Here is a 21,336-nt window from a genome sequence, read left to right as displayed (position 1 = left end):
AAACAAATAACTGGTTTTGAGTTTTGGCTGCAGCAGGTGTATTGTAATACTAAAATTAATAGCACTCATTCCTGTTTGGTCATATTGACTACATATAATACATACTAAACACTAACGGTGTCTGTCCATATAAATTCTGTTGCCTGACAGCTAACACCAAATAAAACATTTTGAGACTTAAGCTTTTTGTTACATACTTACGCATATATATTTTACAGGTGCAGAGCTTCCTGGTCAGATGATTTCCATTGCTGCTTCAACAATTGCCATGGCAATTTCAGTGACAGAAGATGAGTCCAATAATGAACATTCCTCCCAACCCTCAGGTGACTGAATACTCTGTAAGAAACATTTGAATTTGCTCTAAAGGCATGAAACTGAAGGAAATTCAGAAAAAAATTCAGAATAGTCCATAACCTCTTCATTTTGTTCAAAATTGTGTCCAAATTGTGAATTGGGTTTATCTATTTAAAAAAAACATGTTGAGAAGATGCAAGTATAAAAGCTGTTTAGCAAAGGGTAGTTTATGTGACTGTTGAAGGCCTGATTAGAAGGATTTATTGTTGTTTTGTGGGTTTTTTTAGAATGAAGCTATGGTTTTTTCCCTGTTCTTCGTTGATAATTATTTTAATTTTCCTAGCCTTTTGATTTGTTGGCAGTTTTATGTTCCATAGCTGGATTTCGGGACCAGGTACAGACAGACTGCAGGAATTTTTCTGTAAATTGCAGTGATAAAAAACCCCACCACTTTAAATATGGCACACTCAAAGTCCTTCCTATAGTGAATTTACTTGACTCACATGATACTTTCACTTGGAATAGCACAATTGGCTTAAAAGGGTTCAGATAAAGTGTTTAGACATCCATCACTGATTTTGAACTTTACCATCTTCTTTTTTTTGGGTAGGTCTTTGATGAAATGTGATACTAGAAAATTAAGCTATTACTGAGATCTCTGGAAATTTAAAATTTTCATCCATAAACCAAACATATCATTCAGCCTGACAGAATGTGAACTTCCCAAATGTAGTTTTTAAATCTAAAAATGGCACCTTTAAACAACTTACTCTTATCTTTTTTTATATGTTTCACATGACTATAATCAGTACAAACACAGAAGCCTATGGAATTATGTCCTGAAATTTGAGATCAGAGCATTATGGTGACAGTTCTCCTGTGTTTCTGTGTCTAATCTTTAATTTTGGAAATGAGAAATACTTTTTTTTAGCTGAATTTTGAAGTCTGGAAAAGTAACAGATGCTCAAAAATGGGCTATGTAAGTGGTTGTGTTCTTTTGTTGCTATTTTCTTTAACTTACTGATTCTTAGTTTTTCACTTCTTTAAGACAGTTTTCTTTCTGTTTTCAGTTTTTCAAAGGTGTAATATATATCTTTTGTGGGTTTTTTTTACTTCTCTTGAAACAGCTAACCAGATAAGGGTTTTTTTTGTCTTGTGAATTCAGTTGTTTACCTTCACAGCAGAAAAAAAAAATGAAAGTTTTCTTTTAACTCCTATCAACAGTTAAAATAATTTTCCAACAATCTGGTAAAAATTAGTATTCTGTTCTGTGATATATTAAGCATAATTTTGGCCATCTTTGGTTTGGATCTTTAGTGAATGATGATGAAACATACAGCAAAAAGTTTTACTCACAGGCTTCAGAACTTAGAGCTTTTTTGGTTTTCCTGACACTGTATTAAATCCATTACAGAATAACCAGGCTTAAAATTGTTTATGAAAAGACCACGAGGGGATATAAGCTTTGTTGATTTTATATTTTTTTTCTGAACACTCATGTTTTTCCACATTTTATTGTTGAATACTGGTATTTAGTACTGGGAGTGAGGAGTTTAATGATACCAGTTCTTGTGGTCTTAAGTGGTCCTTCCTGGTCTTTCAAGAGTTTCCAGTGTGTACAGCAAATTAAAAATCTGCAATTTCTGAAGCAGATACCACTGCAGTACTTTGTAGACAAGATTCTGTTGTCTTGTTGGCTTTAAATATGATAGATACTAAAATCCTTAAATGGTGTCATGACACTCAGGTTCTCTTTTGCCCTCACTTCTTTGTTTTATTAGAAAAAAGCATAAGAAATATTTTTCACGTGAAATTACAGAAAGATGTGGTTCTTCATGAAGGGGTACCTTCTCGTCGTGTTCTGAGGACTTCTGCATTAATAGTAATAAAATGAATGTTTTCCTAACTTATTCCCTTTATAGAGCTACAGACACCTGCCTTTCTGTTTGGGTTGCTGTTTCTTTGTCTTCTCTCTGGGGAGGAGAATAATTCAAAATTCTGTGACAACAATAAATTGATGTGACAGAGAACATACTGTGTAATGAAAAGAACAGGTCTTAATAAGAGCCTGGAAAATTTGCTCGGTTTTTTTTTGTTGTTCAAAGAAGTACCATTCATTCTGATTTTGCTAGAATTTTTTCTGAGTATTGTGCTATCTGTTTAGACTATCATACCTTCATTAGCTGGAAGATTGAAAGGTGTTTTTCATGCTCTCAAAATATCATGAAGCCCACTAATTGGGATTTTACAGAAACTGAAGTTACTCAAAATCACTGTACTGACAGTTCTTTTTTTCTGTTTGTGTTGACAAGGCGCTCACGCCTTGGTTTGCAGAGCATATCTTGCCGGAAGAAGGTGACTTTTCATTTGCAATTTTGGTTCTTTTCTGGGTGGATCATCTTTGTGAGATGGTTAATGAGAGTCATCTAAATGGCAGTTCTGATGCAGACCTGTGTTTATTATGAGGAGAATACTGGGTAGGGACAATTTAATTTTGTTAAAAGCGCTGGAGAGCTGCATTCTGAAAAAGCTGTGTTTCCTTGGGATCTCCTAGAAGGTTTTCTTTTTTTTTTTTTCATTTTTCCCCCCTTTTTTACTTTTTTTCTTCCTTTTTTCCATTTGTTTTTTCCTTTTGGTTTTTCTCTTTTTTTTGTCCCTTTTTTTTCCTTTTTTACCCACTCATCTCTGTCCCTATCTGTTTTGTGTTCTGTGTACAGTCTGCTTACAGGGAATCTGTAAGAAATCAGGCTGTTTAATTGTTACTGCTTTTAACATTACTGTTGCTGTTACTTAATTAAATCTTTCTTCATTGCAAAAATCTTTCAGTCAAATTGTTCTTTAGTTAAAGAAGAAATGTTCTTTTTTATTTCCTAAAGGTGACTCTGCTATGGAGCTTGTGGGCAAAATATATTGTATAACTTTAATCTTAGGCATAGACTTCAGCTAATCATTCTGTTTTGGCTTTTAGTGCTTCCTTTTGTTTGATACATATTTGAGTTTTTGCTTGTTGTATTTTATAGAACTTTAGCGTTCTTTGCTTTGCTCCAACATAAGAAGCAAAACAGCAAGAAGTGTTGAATAAATTGAAGGGCAATATTCTTTATTATGGTTTCAAATTTGTGTTCCTTTAGTGCATCCATTTGTTTCTGTTAGTACTCTTCTACTTTATTACATATAGACCAAGAAGTACAGGGAAATCATAGGCCCTCTTCTATATGACAAAAATATTTTTGTCTTCTTAGGAAAACTTCTGTTTACAGGTAACTTTTTCTCTCCCCTTCCAAAATATTGTTTGTAGTTTGTGTAGTAGGGCTGGCCATCATCCCATGGAGATACACATTGATTTGCCAAGAGCCTTCCCCGCTGAAGCTTCTGCTGTGCTTAGCTGCTTGCAGAGTTCCTTCTTTCAGGTTGCATGCCATAGTTCCTTTGTGAATATTCTGAAGTTCCACCAAAAAACATAACCAGCAACAACCTGATGTTTCTGTCATCATCCCAGTGTCAATCCCAGCTGAATCAATCGATTTGCACTGTTGTCTTGGTGTGGTGGGAGAGGTGTTCCGAAGCTGTAAAAGGAGTTCCACTTACCTCTAGAACTGCAGATTTCTGCAGCAAAAGAGAAGTATTCATCCACTGTGTGAGGATGCAGTTTGTCACTTACTGCTGCTGTATGACAAATGAGTCTTGCCTTTTTGAACATTTTAGCTTAGGCTAGAAATGGCTTTTGCGACCTGCTGCAGCTAGAAATGTGTGTGTGGAACACAAGTTGTTTGACTGCTGTGCATGTAGTGTGTTGTATGTAGTACAGTTTTTATGCAGTTTTTCTTCATGGGAGAAGATGTGTCTGTGACACAAGTCCAGTGAAAGAGCTGTGTTCATCGTTTACCAGCTGTGTGGTATGTACCAGCATATTAAATTGCCTTTTATGCTTCAGCATGGAGTAAATTTTCAGGTTTTCCTCTGTGTGTGCATTCCTCCACTATGGCTGCAGACTTTTCTTGAGTAGTGATGTGTGAGAAATGTGTGCATTTAGACAACAATACAGAGCCTCAGTAAAAATTAGTGCTGGTATTCTCAGGGAGAGATTTTACATAGAGTAGCTGGAGATGGATTTGGTGTCATCCAGCAACTGAAAGATTAAATAAATAAATAAATTGCCATATTCTGCATCCAAGAATTTTAATTTGAATATAATATTTTTGCATGAAAAGACCATTGTTTCTGTATAGGGTCTTTAACACATCAGTTTACATTTTTTTGAATTTAATTTCTTGTTTGCTAACTTATGAGTGAGAGACTCACAAAATTTGTTATCCACTAATTGGTGCTTGATGTTACTAATTGTTACACAGAGCAAGGAATTTACGATGACAGTGTGAGTGCTGCTATGTTTGTGTTGTGAGTGATCTGGAAAAGTAGTAGTGAGACAGTTGTAAGATACAAGCTTTCTCTTCAATATATACTCTATATTTTTTGTTCTGTTTAAATGAGTTTTGAGCAAATCTAAGATTCCTTTTTGAGTGCTTGATATAAAGAGAAGTGGAAGATTTATTTTAAGACTTCAGATTTCTTTTAGAAGTTAGTTATATTTAGTGTTTTTCATGGTTTTATGCTTCTTTGATAAAACATATTTGGCTAGTAATTTACCTGCAGTGACAGGAGCCCTCTTGGAGGCTGTAGCAACTTTACATCTCTCCTCCTCTCAGCACTGCTTGGCACGGTGATGCAGGATGTGGGAAAGTTTACACAGCCTCGTTCTAGTTTTGAAAATGCAGATCAGTGCCAAGGCTGTCTCAGTCTTTTAGAGGAATTAAAAGAAAAAAAACAACCCAAAACAAGCAACAAAAACACAGCCTTCTCTGCTGTCCCTTCCTTCACCCCCACCTTCCAAAGAAAAAAAGAGGTAATTGGGAAAAGAGAATGTATTCTATTTTGTAGTGAATATTAATGTGGTAATTTCGACTTCTTTGTTTGCATATGTTGGTTTTAGGAGCAACAGCAGAAGGTGATCAGCCTCGACCTCCACAAGCTTCATCATCTTTCAGCTCCTCCTCTTCATCATCTTCTGGGAACAGACAAAGACCTGAGATTGGATCTTTTCTTAGAAAAAAGAAAACTAGTGATATTTACTTTGTTATTCTTGTGTGGGCGATTGTCATTGTTCAGATCTGGCTAAATTTTTGGATTGTGCAACTATTGCCAGTGCCTTTTGCAGGTAATAATCCAGTTATTAGAAATGTGTGGCATCATGTTAAATAAAATAGGCGGACAGGCTTGTAGGCTTGTATGAGTTTTAAATAAAAACTTTTTCAGGACTTGTTAAGACAAGATGAACTACAGCTTAAAAAATGATTGATGTGCACTGTCTATTACCACATAGTGGACAGCTCTGTTAAATTGCTTTGTCTATTGACTGTTGTAGTTACCTGAAATAATACAGTGCCTTACCTTACATAGTAACAATACTTTTGGTTTAGACCAGTTAGTTTTTCTTCCTCCTGATGTCATTTCTCTCATATTTTTGCACCTATAAATGAAGAATATTTTAGCTGTTATTCAGCTGTAAAGTAGAGCTCATGTTAACTTTTAATTTCTGTAAAAAGTGGGTTGCTAGGCTCTGTGGACAAGTCACAAGATAAATTTGGTTCCAATTTTAGCTCTGAGGTTAATTAGCTTTGTTGCTTCACATCTACATGCATCTCTTCTATATATCAGGTGCAAGAATTGGAGTAGTTATAATACCTATTGAAAGATACTATTTTAAAACTGGATGCCACTTTTTCCTCTGTTCTTTTGGGGGAGTGAAAAGGGAAGATGGGAACTCTAGGAGTATGTATGAGCTACTATTAACTGGAAGGCATTTCTTCCCATCCCTCTACTGTAAAGAACGTGAGTTTCCTAGTTTACTTGGATTTTCTCTAAACTTCAGTTAAAATGCAACTTGTTAGCATTTTAGTATGGATCAATAGCTACTTGAATGTAGCTATTTTCTTTTTTGCTAAGTGTGGTGGGTTGGCCCCAACTAGTGGCCAGATACCCTCAAAACCAATCATTCTCCCAGTGTTTTAATGTGGGCTTATCCATGAACTTCATTCCTTCATCCCTACCTAGGGAGGTATGGGCTCGGCATTTTCCTTATCCCTAGGCCACGGTCCCTCAAGAGGTGTGTGTACCTGCTCCAGCATGGGTCCTTTGTAGGCTGCCATGGAGTGGTGGTCCTGCTCCACTGTGGAACACTTCTGCTTCCCTGGCCTTTTCATTACCTCTCTTCATCCCTCTGTTCTTTTTTCCTCTCTAGTCACTTTTTCTGTGTTCCTTCCTCTTCTCCCTGCCCAGGGATTTCTGCCCTTCCTTAGAAAGATTTCCACTGAAGCACCACAGCCCTGCCTGGTGGGCTCAGCTTCGCTCAGTGATGGATCTGTTGCAAAGCCACCTGGAACTATGTCTGGCACAAGGCAACTCTTGGGGTCTCTTCCCATGGAGGTCCCCCAACAGGCCACCCTGCTACCAAAACCCTGAGATCTGTGCACAGTACACAAAGCTACTCTAAACCATCTGGAATTTGTGACTTGGGGTCATACTTAAAGATTTGAAGTGCTGTGAACTCTGAGGCATGGAGAAAAGAACAGCTGCACCTTTGGCTGTGGCACTGTGGCAGCAGCTAAAGGGTAATGTGATGGCAAGACATATAAATAGCTGAATGCAGGGTAAGAGCAGAGAGGGGTTTGACCTTTGTTTAGTTCCAGTATAGTTATTACAGAATGAACTTCCCAGTTTTGGTTGTATGGGTGTCATGGGAGATGGCAATCACAAGTGAAAAAAGAATTAGAAAATAAATTATAGACTAATTAGAAGCAGAGCTTATGTGGCTAGTTCATTGAAAAGTCAAGGAGTAACTTGACCACTCTTCAGAAACACCTAATTGTGAGGAGAAAGGGAAGCAGTAGTTTTACAGTTAGACAGCAGTGAATGGTTTTAAGCTCGAGCCACACAAGTCTAGATTAAAGTGCACATCTATAAATGACACAGATGAATACTGCTCTTGACAGTCATTAGGTCTAAAATAACTACCCAAACAATAAACTCATGCCAGAAGAGAAATTACTTTTGGGAATATTTGTGACTGTTACCTTAGCAGTGACACTGGGCCGTGAAGTGCTTTTTTGAGGCATGTAACTGAATCATCAGGAAAATATTACACATAGGCAGTATAATGATGAACAGAGCCAAATTTTGAACAGTGGATTACATTAAATGTCAGAAGGTGAGTGATGATAATCTGCATGCCTAAAAGAGAGGTAATAGTAAAAATACTAGGAAAATAGGAAGGCTAATAAAGCAAGTTTCCTTGCAATGATTCAAGTTTGAAGAGACTAATAACAACTTGAGGCACTTCCTCAACCTTAAAGAACCTTAAAGAGGATGCTTCTAGTATGTAAAAAACTCCAAAAACCTCCCCAAAACCTTAAATAGAAAGGTATTAATTTCACCAGAGTTCCTTATATTGGTAAAGAGGACTCATACAAAGTAGCATTTAGATTATTAGAAACATCTTGGTACCACTGACATTTTTCCTTGAATGCATTTGTACTTCAGTTGGAATGAAATGGTCTTTTAAAGTTGCTTTGTGTAGAGGGTGGGAAAATTATACCATAATTATACCATAAAATGAAAAGGTGAAAGAACTGCTGTGAATTGAAAAGCTTAGCAATGAACCACGTGGAACACTTTTAGCATTTTGTTCAGTGATTTGAGCCTGGAAATCCTGTTACTGTCTATTTTTAAGATCTTTCATTTACTTCTTTGTCCTGTTGTATCCTTTTATTTTATTTTATTTTATTTTTATATGATTGTCTTCAGGTAATTTTCTCCTTCCTACAGATGTTTGGAATTTGTTATTATGCAGAATTTTTCTTGTTTTGCTCACTGCTTTCTGATAACAGTCCTTTAGCTTTTCATCTCTTGTCTCTTTTTAACTTAATATAATTACATCTGTTTGATTGACTTCAGCACCTCCTTTGCAATGAGTGTACAGTCATTTATTTTAGAAGATACTGTGTAAGCACTTACTCTTAAATAATAGTGGAATATTAGAATGCTATTTGAGGTATGTTGTTCACTGTATAAAATGGAAGCATGCCAGGCTTTACTGGGCAGCAGTTTGTATTGTGACCATGAGCTGCGTTTTGTCATGCGAAACTTCAGTCTTTAAGTTCAGTGCTGTTACTCGCACTTTATTTCCTCCTTTTTTGTATGTTTGCTACTCATTTTATTAGAGAAATTACTGGATTATTCTGTTTCTTCAAGACATGAAATCCCATATTTGCCACATGGTGGTGCCAGAGGGTAAATGAATAAACGTCAGCAAATTGTTGCATTGGCTCTCCAAAGCAAGGCCAAGAACATAAACTATTACACGTCTGGCTGGCAGAGAATAAGCTCTTGTGGAACTTGGATAAATGCCCTGTAGGCACTAAAGTTAACCTTTTTGGCTGTGTGTGCCGTTTTTCATGTCTCCAAGTAGAAACATGATGTGAATTTTTGATGAGGAAGTGATGTTCTGCCAGCTGTTGTGGAGCTCATGTATGGCAGCAAGTAAAGAATCTGGTTTGGAGAATAGTCACAATAAAAAAAAAATCTAAAAATAAAGTTATTTGTAGTGACAGGAAGTTCATTGTCCTGTGTTGCCAAGATAAATGCTACTCTCAAATATCTTTTTTAACATTTAAAAGCAAAATCTATCAGTACTATTTGAAAAGAAGATTTATATAGATGCTTCTTGCTGTGGAATTCTTTGTGATGTGGTGTCAGTTCTTGAAGGAAAGATACACTTTAACAACTTAGAAGGCCTAACACTTAAGAATTTAGGCTGAAAATTTTCTTTTATTTGTGAAGTTCTGATTGTGGTACCTTATGTGAAGTCATTTGGTATGGGGTGTGTGTGTGGATATGTATTAAATCCACTGTACTGGAATCATGGAGTGGCATCTTATCCCAGGCCTTACTCAAGTCTGTTAGCTGCATTATTGGGTAGTGTGCAGTCACTTTTCTTTTGCTGTCATCTAAGTTCCATGTGGATAAGCGCAGCTGCAAAGCCAGTGAGGAGATTAGTACTAAAACCAATGGAAAATTCCAGAAGTTTTTTATGGGAAATAAGAGTATTTTCCTTTCTTTTTCATCAATCTTCCAGAATATAATAGGTAAGTAGTCTTGTGGTGCTCCTCTGAAATCTCTGATATTTAATTTCCTTCTTGTGGTTACAGTTTGGGCTCTTAAAAAATTCGTGGTTCATTTTGGAGTTTTGAAGTTCATGGCAAAGCACTGCAAAAGTTGGTGGCAGCTTGTTGAGAATTTTGTCAAGGAACGTCAGGAAGCTCTTGCTCCACGGCCCATCAGAGGACTTGGAAGTGTTATGCTAAAGCTTGACAGTAAGGTATTTCTACTTACTTCCTTAAGCAACTTGAAAGCTTGTTTTATTCTCTGTTCACCATATATGAGATGCTTTAATTCTAAAATAAATGTCTGTCACTAATGGAGATATGTCTTTCACGTAAAACTGTAACTGTTTTATGGTGTATTTTAGATTATGTCTCTTCTGTCACTATTCACACTTAAGTGCACATTTGAATTTGTTGAATGGTTGCATGCAAACCTTGACAGAAGTCACTTTTAAAGTGTTGAGCTTTATAAGGTTCCTTATCTGAGTAAGGCAAAGTTTTCATGGTTTAATCACCTCACCTGGTTACAAAGATTTTGAATTTAAACCTAATGAGCTTTAGTCTGAAGGATAAGATGTTCCTACTTATGTGAAAATCTAATTAAAAATCAGACCATTGTGTTTGGTAAGTAGGGCCCAAGTTAGTTCAGACATACTTGTCTGTAATGTGTGGAAGCAAAGTTGTTGTACAGAGAAGTGTGGTGATACAAAAATGAGTTCGCTCTGTAAGTGAAGAAATATGTGGGATAAAGTATTTGGGAAATGCCATAGAGTAAGGCTTCTGTGTTCCCCTCCCTTCTTCCCCATGCAAACTATGCATGGGAATGCAAATGCCTACATTTGCATTGCAAATAGTGTAGTTGGAAAACTCCAGAAAATATATAAAGTTTCTTTCATTAAGAATTAAAAGTTTTCATGTATACAGATTATTTTGTTTGTAAAAGCTATGGCACTATAGGGCACTATAGATGTGTAAGAATGTGCTTTCTGTAACTATGTTGCTGAAGTATTTTCTGCTCTGGAAAAAGCCATTATCTTAGGACTTCTGTAACTGAAGAGCTGAACCCTGAATTCTGTAAGTACCCTGATACATCAGAGCATCTGTATCTTGGCAGGTTGGTCTTACAGTTTATAGCTCTGAATTCCTACAGGAGAGGGAGGAACTTAAGCCGGGATCCAATGGTTGAATGGATGACAAAAGATCATCAAAAGCATTAAATGACTCTAGGGAGAAAAGTAATAATTTCACAGGGTTCATTGAGGAAGAATTTGAAAAAGGGAAAGCCTTTCATTATACAGCTATAAACACAATAAAGTGGTCTTCCAGGGAAAGTGAAAATTACTAACGTGGGGATAAGAGCTTATGTTATACAAAGCTTTTATAAAAGGATTTTGTTCTGTAAGAAGAAGACTCTTTAGACTCAATGTTGAATGTATTGTTGTTTCATGAGTTGTCAAGTTTGGTATCCTTGTATTGCGTAACTGTATGATACAGTATCCTTCCTAATTTCACAAGTCTTTTCTCCTTAAAGATGGTAGGGCTTTAATGTGCAGCAGAACCTCTCTTCAGCTTAAATGTACTTAAGGTCAGTTTATTTACATGTTGTTTTTGTCTAAGCAAAAGAACAGTGTTGGCCAACTCATTTCCCCATCTCCCTTCACCCCTCCATTTTTTAGATGACAGCTGTATTCCTCCAGAGTCTGCACTCTGTGTATTAAAGCAGTTTAAGCTTTCCCAGACATTACAAGAAGAGCACTTGATAATCTACATGATTCTGTTGTCCTCATTGGTGCCTATTCTAATTCTGTTTCAGCCAGCATTTATCATGGGTGGCTGGGATTATATGTAGTTTTCCGATACTTATCACATTAATAATTCCATATATTTTTAGTTCTGTTGGCTGTGCTTTTTCTGTGTATTGTAGGATGATGGATGCATAGTATCTCAGAATTTGGGAAGCAATACCACAGACTATTGGCATTTGACATTTTTTGTATGGAAAGGGCAAGATGAGCAAAAATTACATCCTTGCAAGATTTTTTTAAGTTGGATTACTGAATATTTTGACGTCATAGGCACTGTTGAAGAGGAAGTAAAAAATAACGCTAACACAAAATAGAAATTTGGGGAGTAAATTGTTACGGCTTACCTTTTATGGGTGTGCGTGAGAAACCAAGACTGAGGGATCATTTCCTTTGCAAATAGAAGTTTAGTTTTTAATATTTCGTTTTTAGCTTATTTTCATGGGAGATTAATCTGCTTAGGGTTTTTGTTTGGTTTGGTTTTTTTGTTGGTATGCTAAGCTAATTGGAAACGGAATCTTAGCATCAAGATGAATTTGGACTCTTAGCTAAGAACAAGAAGCCATTAACAAGGTCTGTTTCACACAAATACTTAATGGTACTATTTGGGCTGGAAAACATGGCATGCCCAATTAGGATATAGTTCCAGATTTGAGTGAAATGTAGTAAGAATGAGGAACATATCTTAGAGTGGCATGTCTTTTTCCCAAACAAATTTTAGGAGGCTAATGTAGATAGTCTGGAGAATAACCCACGGTGAGAAATGGGTGGGTAGTGCTCATGCATGCAAATCTGAACTTTACTGATTATATCTGTTTTTAAACAAAACCATCAAGAATAGAACTGCTTCTCTTCTTTAACAATTCTCATTTACCCCTGGTTATCCTGGGAGTGCAGAGAAATTTGAAATGAAGAGAAATTCTGGCCAAGAGAAAAGAAAGGGCATTGCATTTTATTCATTCAGTCTGTTTCTGAATGTGTCTCCTTTAAATATGGACTATAAAAATAGGATGCCATTACTGTATTCTTTAGTCTTTGGCTGTGCATTTACCTCATGGAGAGTCAACAGACAGCAGTTCAAATGTGAGAGATTTCCTGGAGGAGAGAGTACGGAGGCTTCTGTTTTCAGCCACCACACCATCCTAAACTTAATAGATAGGGTATCATGTGAGTTCTTATCAACAGTAGATCCTTAATTTTAGATACTGATTTTTTATTTTTTTTTATTTTGAAGAAGGCTGTTGTCTTACATATGATGACTGCAGTTTAATTGTAGAAATTGTGAGGGAGAGTAGCAGCATTGGCGGTGGTTCAGCTGTGTGCACTAGACTTTTACTTATTGGAATGTACTAATATTTTACATGCATGCTTTCTGATTCACTTGAGTGAATCATGTAGTTGTTATATGCTTTTTCTAGGTATAGTGCACTAGAATTTTATATGTGGATTGTTTAGACTGTTTGGATTTTGGATAAAGTCAGCTTCTATTTCTTCTGGTACCAAGTTCAGCACATAGTTTAACCAAGCACAGAAAACAAGCAGAGTCTCTGCCAGTACTTAAATTATTATAGAAAATACTTTCATAGACATGTAAGATCTTAGATGAATAGTTTTCCAATAAAATACTGGAAAAGTGGCTGTAGACTTACTAGTTTTGCACTTGAAGATTAGAATTAAGCTGTAGCCTATTTTCAAATGTAGGTTGATTACATTTGTAGAGCTACCTTAAACATCAGTATTGGTAAGCTGGTAGGCAGGTAGAACCTCCCAGGTATTGTCTTAAACATTTATAAAAAATATTGTTACTTTGGACATTCTATGTTCCTAATTACTGTGTCTATCATCCAGTTCCCAGAGGCTGAAATTATAGAAAAATGCCAAAGACTTCCTTTCACGTTCTGCTAAAATCTTGGGGCTCTTTTGTTTTATTTTGTAATACAGTGGAGCAATACAGCCACGAGATATAAGTTTTTTTCAAAAATGAACCTCATTTACAGATAGTAGGTTTTAAAGTGCAGAAGTAAAGTTTAAAGTATGTAATTGAATCAGAAAACAACTTTCCCTTTTTTACAGATCAGTTATTCCATAGCTGAAGAGCTAAAAATAGAAACAAATTCTACAGTGTCAGTTTGAAGATTTTGAAGCTTTTAATTTGGTTTCTCTAACTGTGACTCTCCATGAGTAGCAAAAGCTAGTAAATGTGGGTGCTTTGTGACATGTTTTGTTTTCATGTTTCCTGTTGTTCGTGTTTCTTTGTAAATCTGCTTCTAACTTAATCAACATTATGAGATTTTTGTAAGTTTGTAATATTCGTACCTTTTTTTACATTGGGAGCTAATGTAATTTCTGGGAACTGGTGATCATGCTAGATTTACTGAGAATTCAATGGTCCTGTTTTCAGGGAGAAGCAAGCTTAATCTCTAGCAGATGAATAACAACATAAAAGCTCTTCACTGTTGTGATTATGCTACTAATTGGTTAGTAATGGTTAGAATTAAGAGTATAGTCCTACATAAACTAGGTTCTAAAACAGGTATACTTTAGCATGTGGATGAGCATCAGTAAAGAAAAGTAACTTAGTGCAAAAGGAGAAGTTGACTGTTGAGAAGTGAAAGGAGAATTACATGAAATCTGTGCATTAATATGATCTACAATTTGCTGTTGTGTGTATGTCAGACTTAATTATGTATTTGATGTTGTGCCATTGAATATGAATGCTTTAATATGAATGTGATACCACAAAAACATAAGAAATCTGTTCAACAGTACTTGACTTAATAGGAGTGTTTTGAAATGCATAGAATGGGAGTATTTGAATGCCTGGATGGGAGTATTAATTCCATAAACAAGTACCTCATGTTAAGATTTGGTGTTTTGCTGGAATAACCTTCTCAGAGTACAAGTCCTTCTCTGAAATCTGTTGGTAGCTCTCAGTATAATTAAACTGGAATTGCCCAGATTGTGCTGATAGCTCTGTTAATACCATTAAAGTTGTTCATATTTGTTATATCCCTCCTTGTTTCAAAAGTGCATGTTAATAGTAAAACCCAGGTTCTTGCATTAGAATTTGTTATGATCTTTTCTTCCTATTGCAATTTACCTTTGTGTCTAGAACAATTTCATTTTCATTCTGTGGATGACTTTGCCTGCCTCTCATTGCTTTTTTTTCTCCTATTACTGCATTTTTCAATAATTTTCCACTGTGTTGTGTTTTTTTCCCTTTTCTTCCATCTCCCCCTGCCACTGACAAGCTGTGGCACTGGCTTAATAAGAAGGTAAATAAACAGAAAATTTGTGATTCCAACTAATGGATTCTGTGGTTTTGGGGAGTTTGATTTTTTCTGTAATTACTTTTCTTTTTATTTTGCAGCATGAACACTCCTTAACATGCCTTGCTTTATACAGATTTCTCTCTCAAATGCCTCTTTTCCAGCTCTTGGTATAAGCTACTGAAGGTCATATAATTGTCTGATCTCTTCTACTCCAGTGAATGCACACAGTTGAGTGTTTAGCACAGCAGAGTATTGCATTAGCTTTTCTATGGGTAGAGTGATTTAGGGGCACTTTTATTTAAGAATAGTTGATCTCCACCTGGTCCCCACTTGTACACCTAGCAAAACCAGTTCTCTCCCAATCTGGAGAGCTGTTCTCTGCTCAGAGAAAGCATCAGTTAACTGAATTACATGGGGACTGGCAAGGGTGTGAAGCACAGTTGTATAGCTGTAAATACTTGCAGAAATAAGTGCATGGACTGGTTTCAGTGAGTGCTGTCAATCTTTTACTTTTGAAGTGCCAAACTTGCCTATGTACACAGGCATAGTATGTAGTGTACCAGGAGTGAATGCATACAAAATTAGACTTTGCAGGGCCTCAGAACTGCTGAGTTTTAACAAGTCTGAAGGGAAGAAAAAGGCTAGTTTTAAAAAAAAAAAAAAAAGTTAGTATAGCTAAAATATTTCTTCTTGTTGTGTGGCTTTTAAAAGTGTGTGATATGTTTTCATGATTCAGTTATAACTGTCCATGAAGAGGAGCAATTTTAATGTTCTTTTGCCCTTGACTGTATTTCTCCTGTTTTAAAGTTACATTTTTATTTCCCAGCTTTGAAATGTTTATCTTATGTGAGTGACTTGTGGTTAGTAAATAAGTGCAATCATAACCTGTCATAATTTTTTTTTTCTTAGATACTGTTTTGTTAGCAGAGCTCAGGTGAAGAGCTGAGTTTGTTGAGCCACAAGAGAAAGTGTAGTCTCAACTGCTTTTTTTCTGGCTAAGAATTTTTCATTTTTGTTGAAAATTCATATGAGTACAATGTTTTTTTTTCTTTAATACTGGTAGGTTGTAAAAACAATTTAACTGTAACAGCTTTAAATGCTAAAATGTCTGGATTTCATTTTTAGTTTAGAAATTTACATTGTTTGGCAAAACCATGTGGATGCAGTTTCTTAACAGAGTGTGTTCTTTCAGTTCCTTGGAGTTATCTTTGAAACCTGTTTGTTTAGTTTACAGTTTCATAAGTAGAAATCCTGAAAGTCCTATAATATTACATACAATATTGACTTCTGTGCTTGAACATACAGTAATAATATTATAATCAAGATTAAAAAAAAAAGTGAAAAAATATGCAACTAGTGGGTTCATTTTGTCGTGTTTAGTGTTTTGGTGATTTTTTTAAAAATTAAAAAAATGTCACACTCTACCAGAGTCAAAGGGGGTAAAAGCTGTACTGCAGAACACTAGTTTCAGTTAAAATGTGATTTCTTTTCTGCCTTTCTCTTTTTTGCCTGTCTTTGAAGGGAAGTACTTCACAGACCACAAAGATAAATTTCTGATAATCCAGCAAGAAATTAAAAATCATATGGATATGGCAGAGTTTGAAAGGATGGTTGATTATGACTGCTTGTGATAAACCTTGGCTTTTTAATTCCTGTTCCTGGTATATATAGCCCAAAATATAGAATAGATTCCGTTAGTCCACCATAATTTGTTCTTAATAACATTGTCTATGTCAGGAGTCTCTGGAAGGAATTGCTAAATTCTTCTGTTGCTTTTGGAGGGATACTGGTGCAGGTGGACTTGAGACCTCACACAGACTGTTCTCTGCCTTTTCTAGCTTAACTACTCGGCTGACTCATTTCAGCATAAGTTTCGGATTTGTTCTGGTTACAGACTTCCCCTTATTCTCTACCATTAATGAGATGGTATCCTCAAATATTAATTAACTAAAGAGAAATGAGAAGTCTAAGGAATGTATTTTTAAAAAAATCTTCATAAATAGCAGAGCTGTTTACAGGAAAAAATAAAAGTCCATGTTGTTAATTTTACGTAGACTTAATAAAAAATGAAGTAGATGCCTTGGTGTGCTTTGCTGTTTGGGTAATGTAGTAAATTAAACATACTAGAAAAACTACTGAAGGCTATGCAGTATGAAACCTGCAAATATTAATTCATAGATGATGTATCGTACTGCATAACCTGGAGAACCTGTCTAGATAGTAGGATTCCTGATTTTTAAGTAAGGACTGTAGTTCTGTTACAGCTTAGTGTAATATGGTTTGTGTCATCATCCAAAAGCTGAAAGAGGGTGTACTTGCAAATTATTGAGGAGCTTTCTAATAGGATGTAACTCAATCATAAAAAGCCTTTTCAGAGTGAGCTAAATTAAAATAAAAACCTTGATAACCTTTCCTTCCAAAACTGTGACAATTAAAGATATTTTTTTGTGGACAGCCTATCGCAGATCAGTAACATTTCAATTTGGTTTTACAAGTGTGACCTTCTGTAGCTTAGGAGCCTGGCTTTTCTTTATCTTTGCATAATCTCAGATGTTGTGGCAGCCTCAGCTTTCTGCTGTTGACTAACCTTTAGATGAAAAGCTTGGAACCAAATATAAAACTTCATGACCTCTGGCTAATGAGTGCATTTAGTCAGTACATGTTTGTCTCTGTGTGCATGCCCATGGTTTACAGGAAGGGTGTAAAGGGAGGTCTGGCAGGGTTGGGGTAAGAGTGAAGTTTGGACCTGATTTGGTGATAAGTACAACCACAGAAGCATTTAACAGTGCAGCTTCCCTGCAATGAGTGTCTTACCTGCACCTATGCATTATTTAACCTGAGTGTGAAAAGGTGAGGGATTGCTGAGGAGGTATTGTGGGTTAATGTAAGGGAAGGAAGTATGTCTTAATAGAAGAAAAAAAAAAGTAAATATAGCCTTAAGTGAATGTTGTCAATCTGCTTTTATTTGTACAACACTCAGTCCAATCCAGTCTTCTGCTGTGATATGTCTGTACCATTTACATAACTTGGATCCCCTTTAGTCTGTGTTGAGAGATGTAATTGCAATACCTGTAGGCTTGCCAAAGCTGGCTTTCATCAGGCTTCTTTGCCTGAGTAAATAGAGACAAGGTGGGCTTGCATGGCTGAGGCTGCTGCTGGTACCAGTACATCATCAGTGCTGCCATGACTTTCCTAACTAGATTAAAGGTAATCCAGGATTTATGTGCACTGCAGCTGCACCTTTGTGGTAGTCCGGGCATATCTGAACCCTCAGCATGAATTTCCAGGAAAGATACCTTGTCTATCATGTGCCATCTCAGAGAGAGTCCTCATCCTGGTCCTTTGAAGCTTGACATTCCAGTAGTTGGTCAAATATCTAAAGCATTCAACCTCACCTCCACTGAGATTTCACCTATTGGATACCACTCACACAATCACTGAGCCTAGCATTTTTGGAAATCTCTGACAGTATTTCCAGTTAAATGGATTCAGTGAATCTGATTAAGGTGCTATATGTAAGACTACTGGATTTCTTTTAACTCTGACTTAGAAAGTAAATAGCAGTTTGAACTTCATCTGAAATGACAAGGGCAGCTTTAATTTTTAATAGCTTCGTTTTGAAGTCCATGCTATAAAATTTTCTTTCCCTGCTTATCCAGTGGTGTTTTTTTGGTAATATTTTTTGTTTCTGTCCTTTGAAACAGGGACTTTGATTTCTTGCTTCTCTTACATAATCATTAGATGTACATGAGTCTTGGAAGGACACAGAAAATCCCATTTCAGTCTTCTTTCCGAAGAGGTAACCCCTATATGTACACCACATATATGCTCTGTGCAGGAGATACTCAAAGTTTTTCAGAGAGCTGCAGTACTGCTGCAGGCAGGTCACCTCCCTCCAGCACTGGCAATGGATTTCTGATGGCTGAAATATTTTAGCAATGCTGAAAACCAAACTTAGGTTAAAAATACCTAAGACAAAAGATTTTTCACACTCCCTCATGTTTTCTGAGTTCCTTTCTGCAGTTCTTAATGTAGTGCAGACTTTGTTACAAGAACTTACATTAATTTAGATCTAACAAGGAGCTGGTTGTAAAAACTCAAAGTTCAGAAATAATTACTTGATGTACATAAAGTGCTCAGATGCTACTGGATGAACACACACAAAAAAAATCCTTACTTTTTTCAAACAGGAGATCTAACTTCAGTGTTGACCAATTTAATCATCACACAGCAGTCTGAGAGGTTCATTGTTTCTGGGGCAATTTCGTGTGTAGTGATAGGGTAAATAATGAAGAAAGAACTAATGTAAACCATTAGCATGCATATTAGTAGTATTATAAGATCTCTAACGAAAAAATTACCAACTTAATTGTTAAATATATAACGTGTACTTGAAATTACTTGTGCTTTCTACACATTGGCTTTGACCTCAGTTCTCGTAAATCACAAATTTTACAATTGTGCTGTTGCTTTTTCCTGTAGTAATGCTAAATGGAGTAGAAATAGATCTGGTATTTGAACCATGGGAGCTAGAAAAATGTATTTGGTCATGCTTGCATGTGCTTTCACGGCTTTTTATGTAAATAGTCAATTTGTGTATGAGGTGAAGCTCAGCTTGCACTGTTCCAGAGCACTCTGCAAAGTCGTGTGACTGAGCAGTTTCATTGTTTTGAATGACATAATCAGAATTTCTCTACTCAAATGTGGTTTCACCATTTGCTTATGGACCTGTGTAGATAGAATGGGCCTTTTTGTAAACTGACAGAACAACAAACGTGCCTGTTTCCTGTATCAGTCAGTTTGGCTGATGCATGCTTAATGCTGAGCATCCTCCTGAGACTGGAAGTGGATAGAAATAGTTGGTGCTGAGTAATTGGCCTGATATTCAATAATGTAGAACCCCACCTGTCCCGTTTCAGTTCAGAAGGTGATGAGGCAGCTTTAAAAATTTTATTACTTGCAAAAATACCTCATTTGTCATTTAGATGGCTCTTAGCTATTCAAATCTGAAAGTTACAGTTTTGCTTTAAAGTATACCTTGATTGCCTTGAAGTCCTATGCAGACAGCATCTGTAAGTTTCCAAGTTGCTGAAGGACAAGAAACAAAGACAAATTTCTGGGTTCTAGCTGACATGAATGTCTTCTTTAGGTACTTCTCTAGGTCTAGTAAGTAACTGTCGAATTACTGCTTGCTTTGCAGAGAGCTTGCCATGTTGTGTGGTAATGTGTACATATTTTTTTGCAAAATCACGTCATACCATGACCTTAATCATGCTAACATTGCTTGTTAATTGTTCATTTCCAAGCTTGGGCATAAATGCTGTTCAATTAGAGCCTGATTTTGTACTGTGATTGTAAATAAAAATAACAATACTGTCACGTAACATACAGCATTGCTTTCATTAAAGATTGATTTATGTGCTATAATTTGTTCTTTTTTTTTCTGCACAGATTATCGTGTGGTTGGAGAAAATGCTAGATAAAATAATCAGCATTTTCATAATATTTTTGCTGGTGATAGGAACTCTTCTGCTAGCTCTTCTCCTTACTGCAAAGGTACAGTGTGCTAACAAATATAATCATAAAGCTCATTTTAGTTGCTGATGAAGGTTACCGATACTTATACAAGATTTTATAGCTTAAAGAATTTTTCTAAATGTTTAGGAAATAATTGCTCTGTAGTTGAATTTGTCACAATTCCAAGACTATAATAAATAAAAAATATATATATAAAAATCCCAATATTTATATTTATTTGTATTTCTGTGGTTTTTGCCTATATTACAAGGCTAATATATAGACATTTGGAAATACAAAATTTATTCTAGTAAAAGAATTACTAGCTTATGTATTACAGGAACAGATTGGTTTTGCATCCTGTTGACACTGTCCTTGTCAGCGGAAGAACCACTTAGAATTTTTTTCTCTTTTATTTACCTCACATCAGAAACATTTGCAAAATAATTAAGGTTTGTGTAAGGTTTGGGTAATTGCCTGTAATAACCTCATGGTATCTTTTTCTGAGTTAAATGTACTGAGATTCATGATCAGGTATTCTCTGAAATTGATTTTTGGTTTATGATTGAGTTTGGGTGGGTTTTTTTTTGCTCACCACAAGAGGTCACTCATGTACTTTTTTTCCCTTTTTTCTTAATGGAGCTGTATTCATACTTAAAACAGTCAATGGAGATTGAATGTTTGACTTGAATACAGTTAGAGAACAAAGATCAGTGGGTTCTGATGTCAAAAGTATAGGCATATGTAATGTTGAAAACTTAAAATTGAAGACTTAAGAAGTTGCACAAACATTCCTGACTAAAGCTCCCTTATATTCATAAAAGGACTTTTAAGATATTTATAAAAGGTGTATTTTATCATTCTAGCAGAAGAATTTATTTAGTCAGGCACTTCATAGCAGGGCTGGTCATATTAGAGCTAAGTATTGATTAATTTTTACACTTCTTTGATCCATGTTATACCAGATATACCAAAAAGGTATATCTGAAACTTTGTATTTTACTATTGTTAATATTTAGTATTAAATTATATATAGCTAATATTTCGTATTAACTTTGTATTTAGTGCTTTTCTTGACAGCACTGCTGTTAGTGTTGAATCTTTTTCTTCTGATGTGATAAAGTTTAAATTTCCATTTGCTATTACTAGTGACCGGAATTTATTATTGTATTACTAGGTGTTTCTTGGGTTAATGAAACTTCTTTGTTCATAGAAGGTTGTTTGCACTGG

At 35.8% G+C, this 21,336-nt stretch overlaps 1 protein-coding gene across 2 annotated transcripts in view; it reads left to right on the top strand.

Annotated features, from left to right (window-relative positions):
- TMEM245 (transmembrane protein 245) overlaps positions 1-21,336 on the top strand; it is an 83,928-nt gene that overhangs the window by 12,004 nt on the left and 50,588 nt on the right. The window contains exons 4-8 of one of the 2 annotated variants that reach the window (XM_058831205.1): positions 219-326; positions 5,288-5,512; positions 9,561-9,730; positions 14,569-14,592; positions 20,041-20,145. In XM_058831205.1, the coding sequence (XP_058687188.1) occupies positions 219-326; positions 5,288-5,512; positions 9,561-9,730; positions 14,569-14,592; positions 20,041-20,145 (632 nt within the window). The remainder of the gene's footprint in view (positions 1-218; positions 327-5,287; positions 5,513-9,560; positions 9,731-14,568; positions 14,593-20,040; positions 20,146-21,336) is intronic. The other variant, XM_058831203.1, reaches the window with a different exon arrangement.

The sequence above is a fragment of the Poecile atricapillus genome, chromosome 2, assembly GCF_030490865.1.
Source record: "Poecile atricapillus isolate bPoeAtr1 chromosome 2, bPoeAtr1.hap1, whole genome shotgun sequence".
In the NCBI taxonomy this organism is placed as follows: domain Eukaryota; kingdom Metazoa; phylum Chordata; class Aves; order Passeriformes; family Paridae; genus Poecile; species Poecile atricapillus.
Note: the sequence above shows the minus strand (reverse complement) of the source record. Positions and strands in the feature narration are given on the sequence as shown.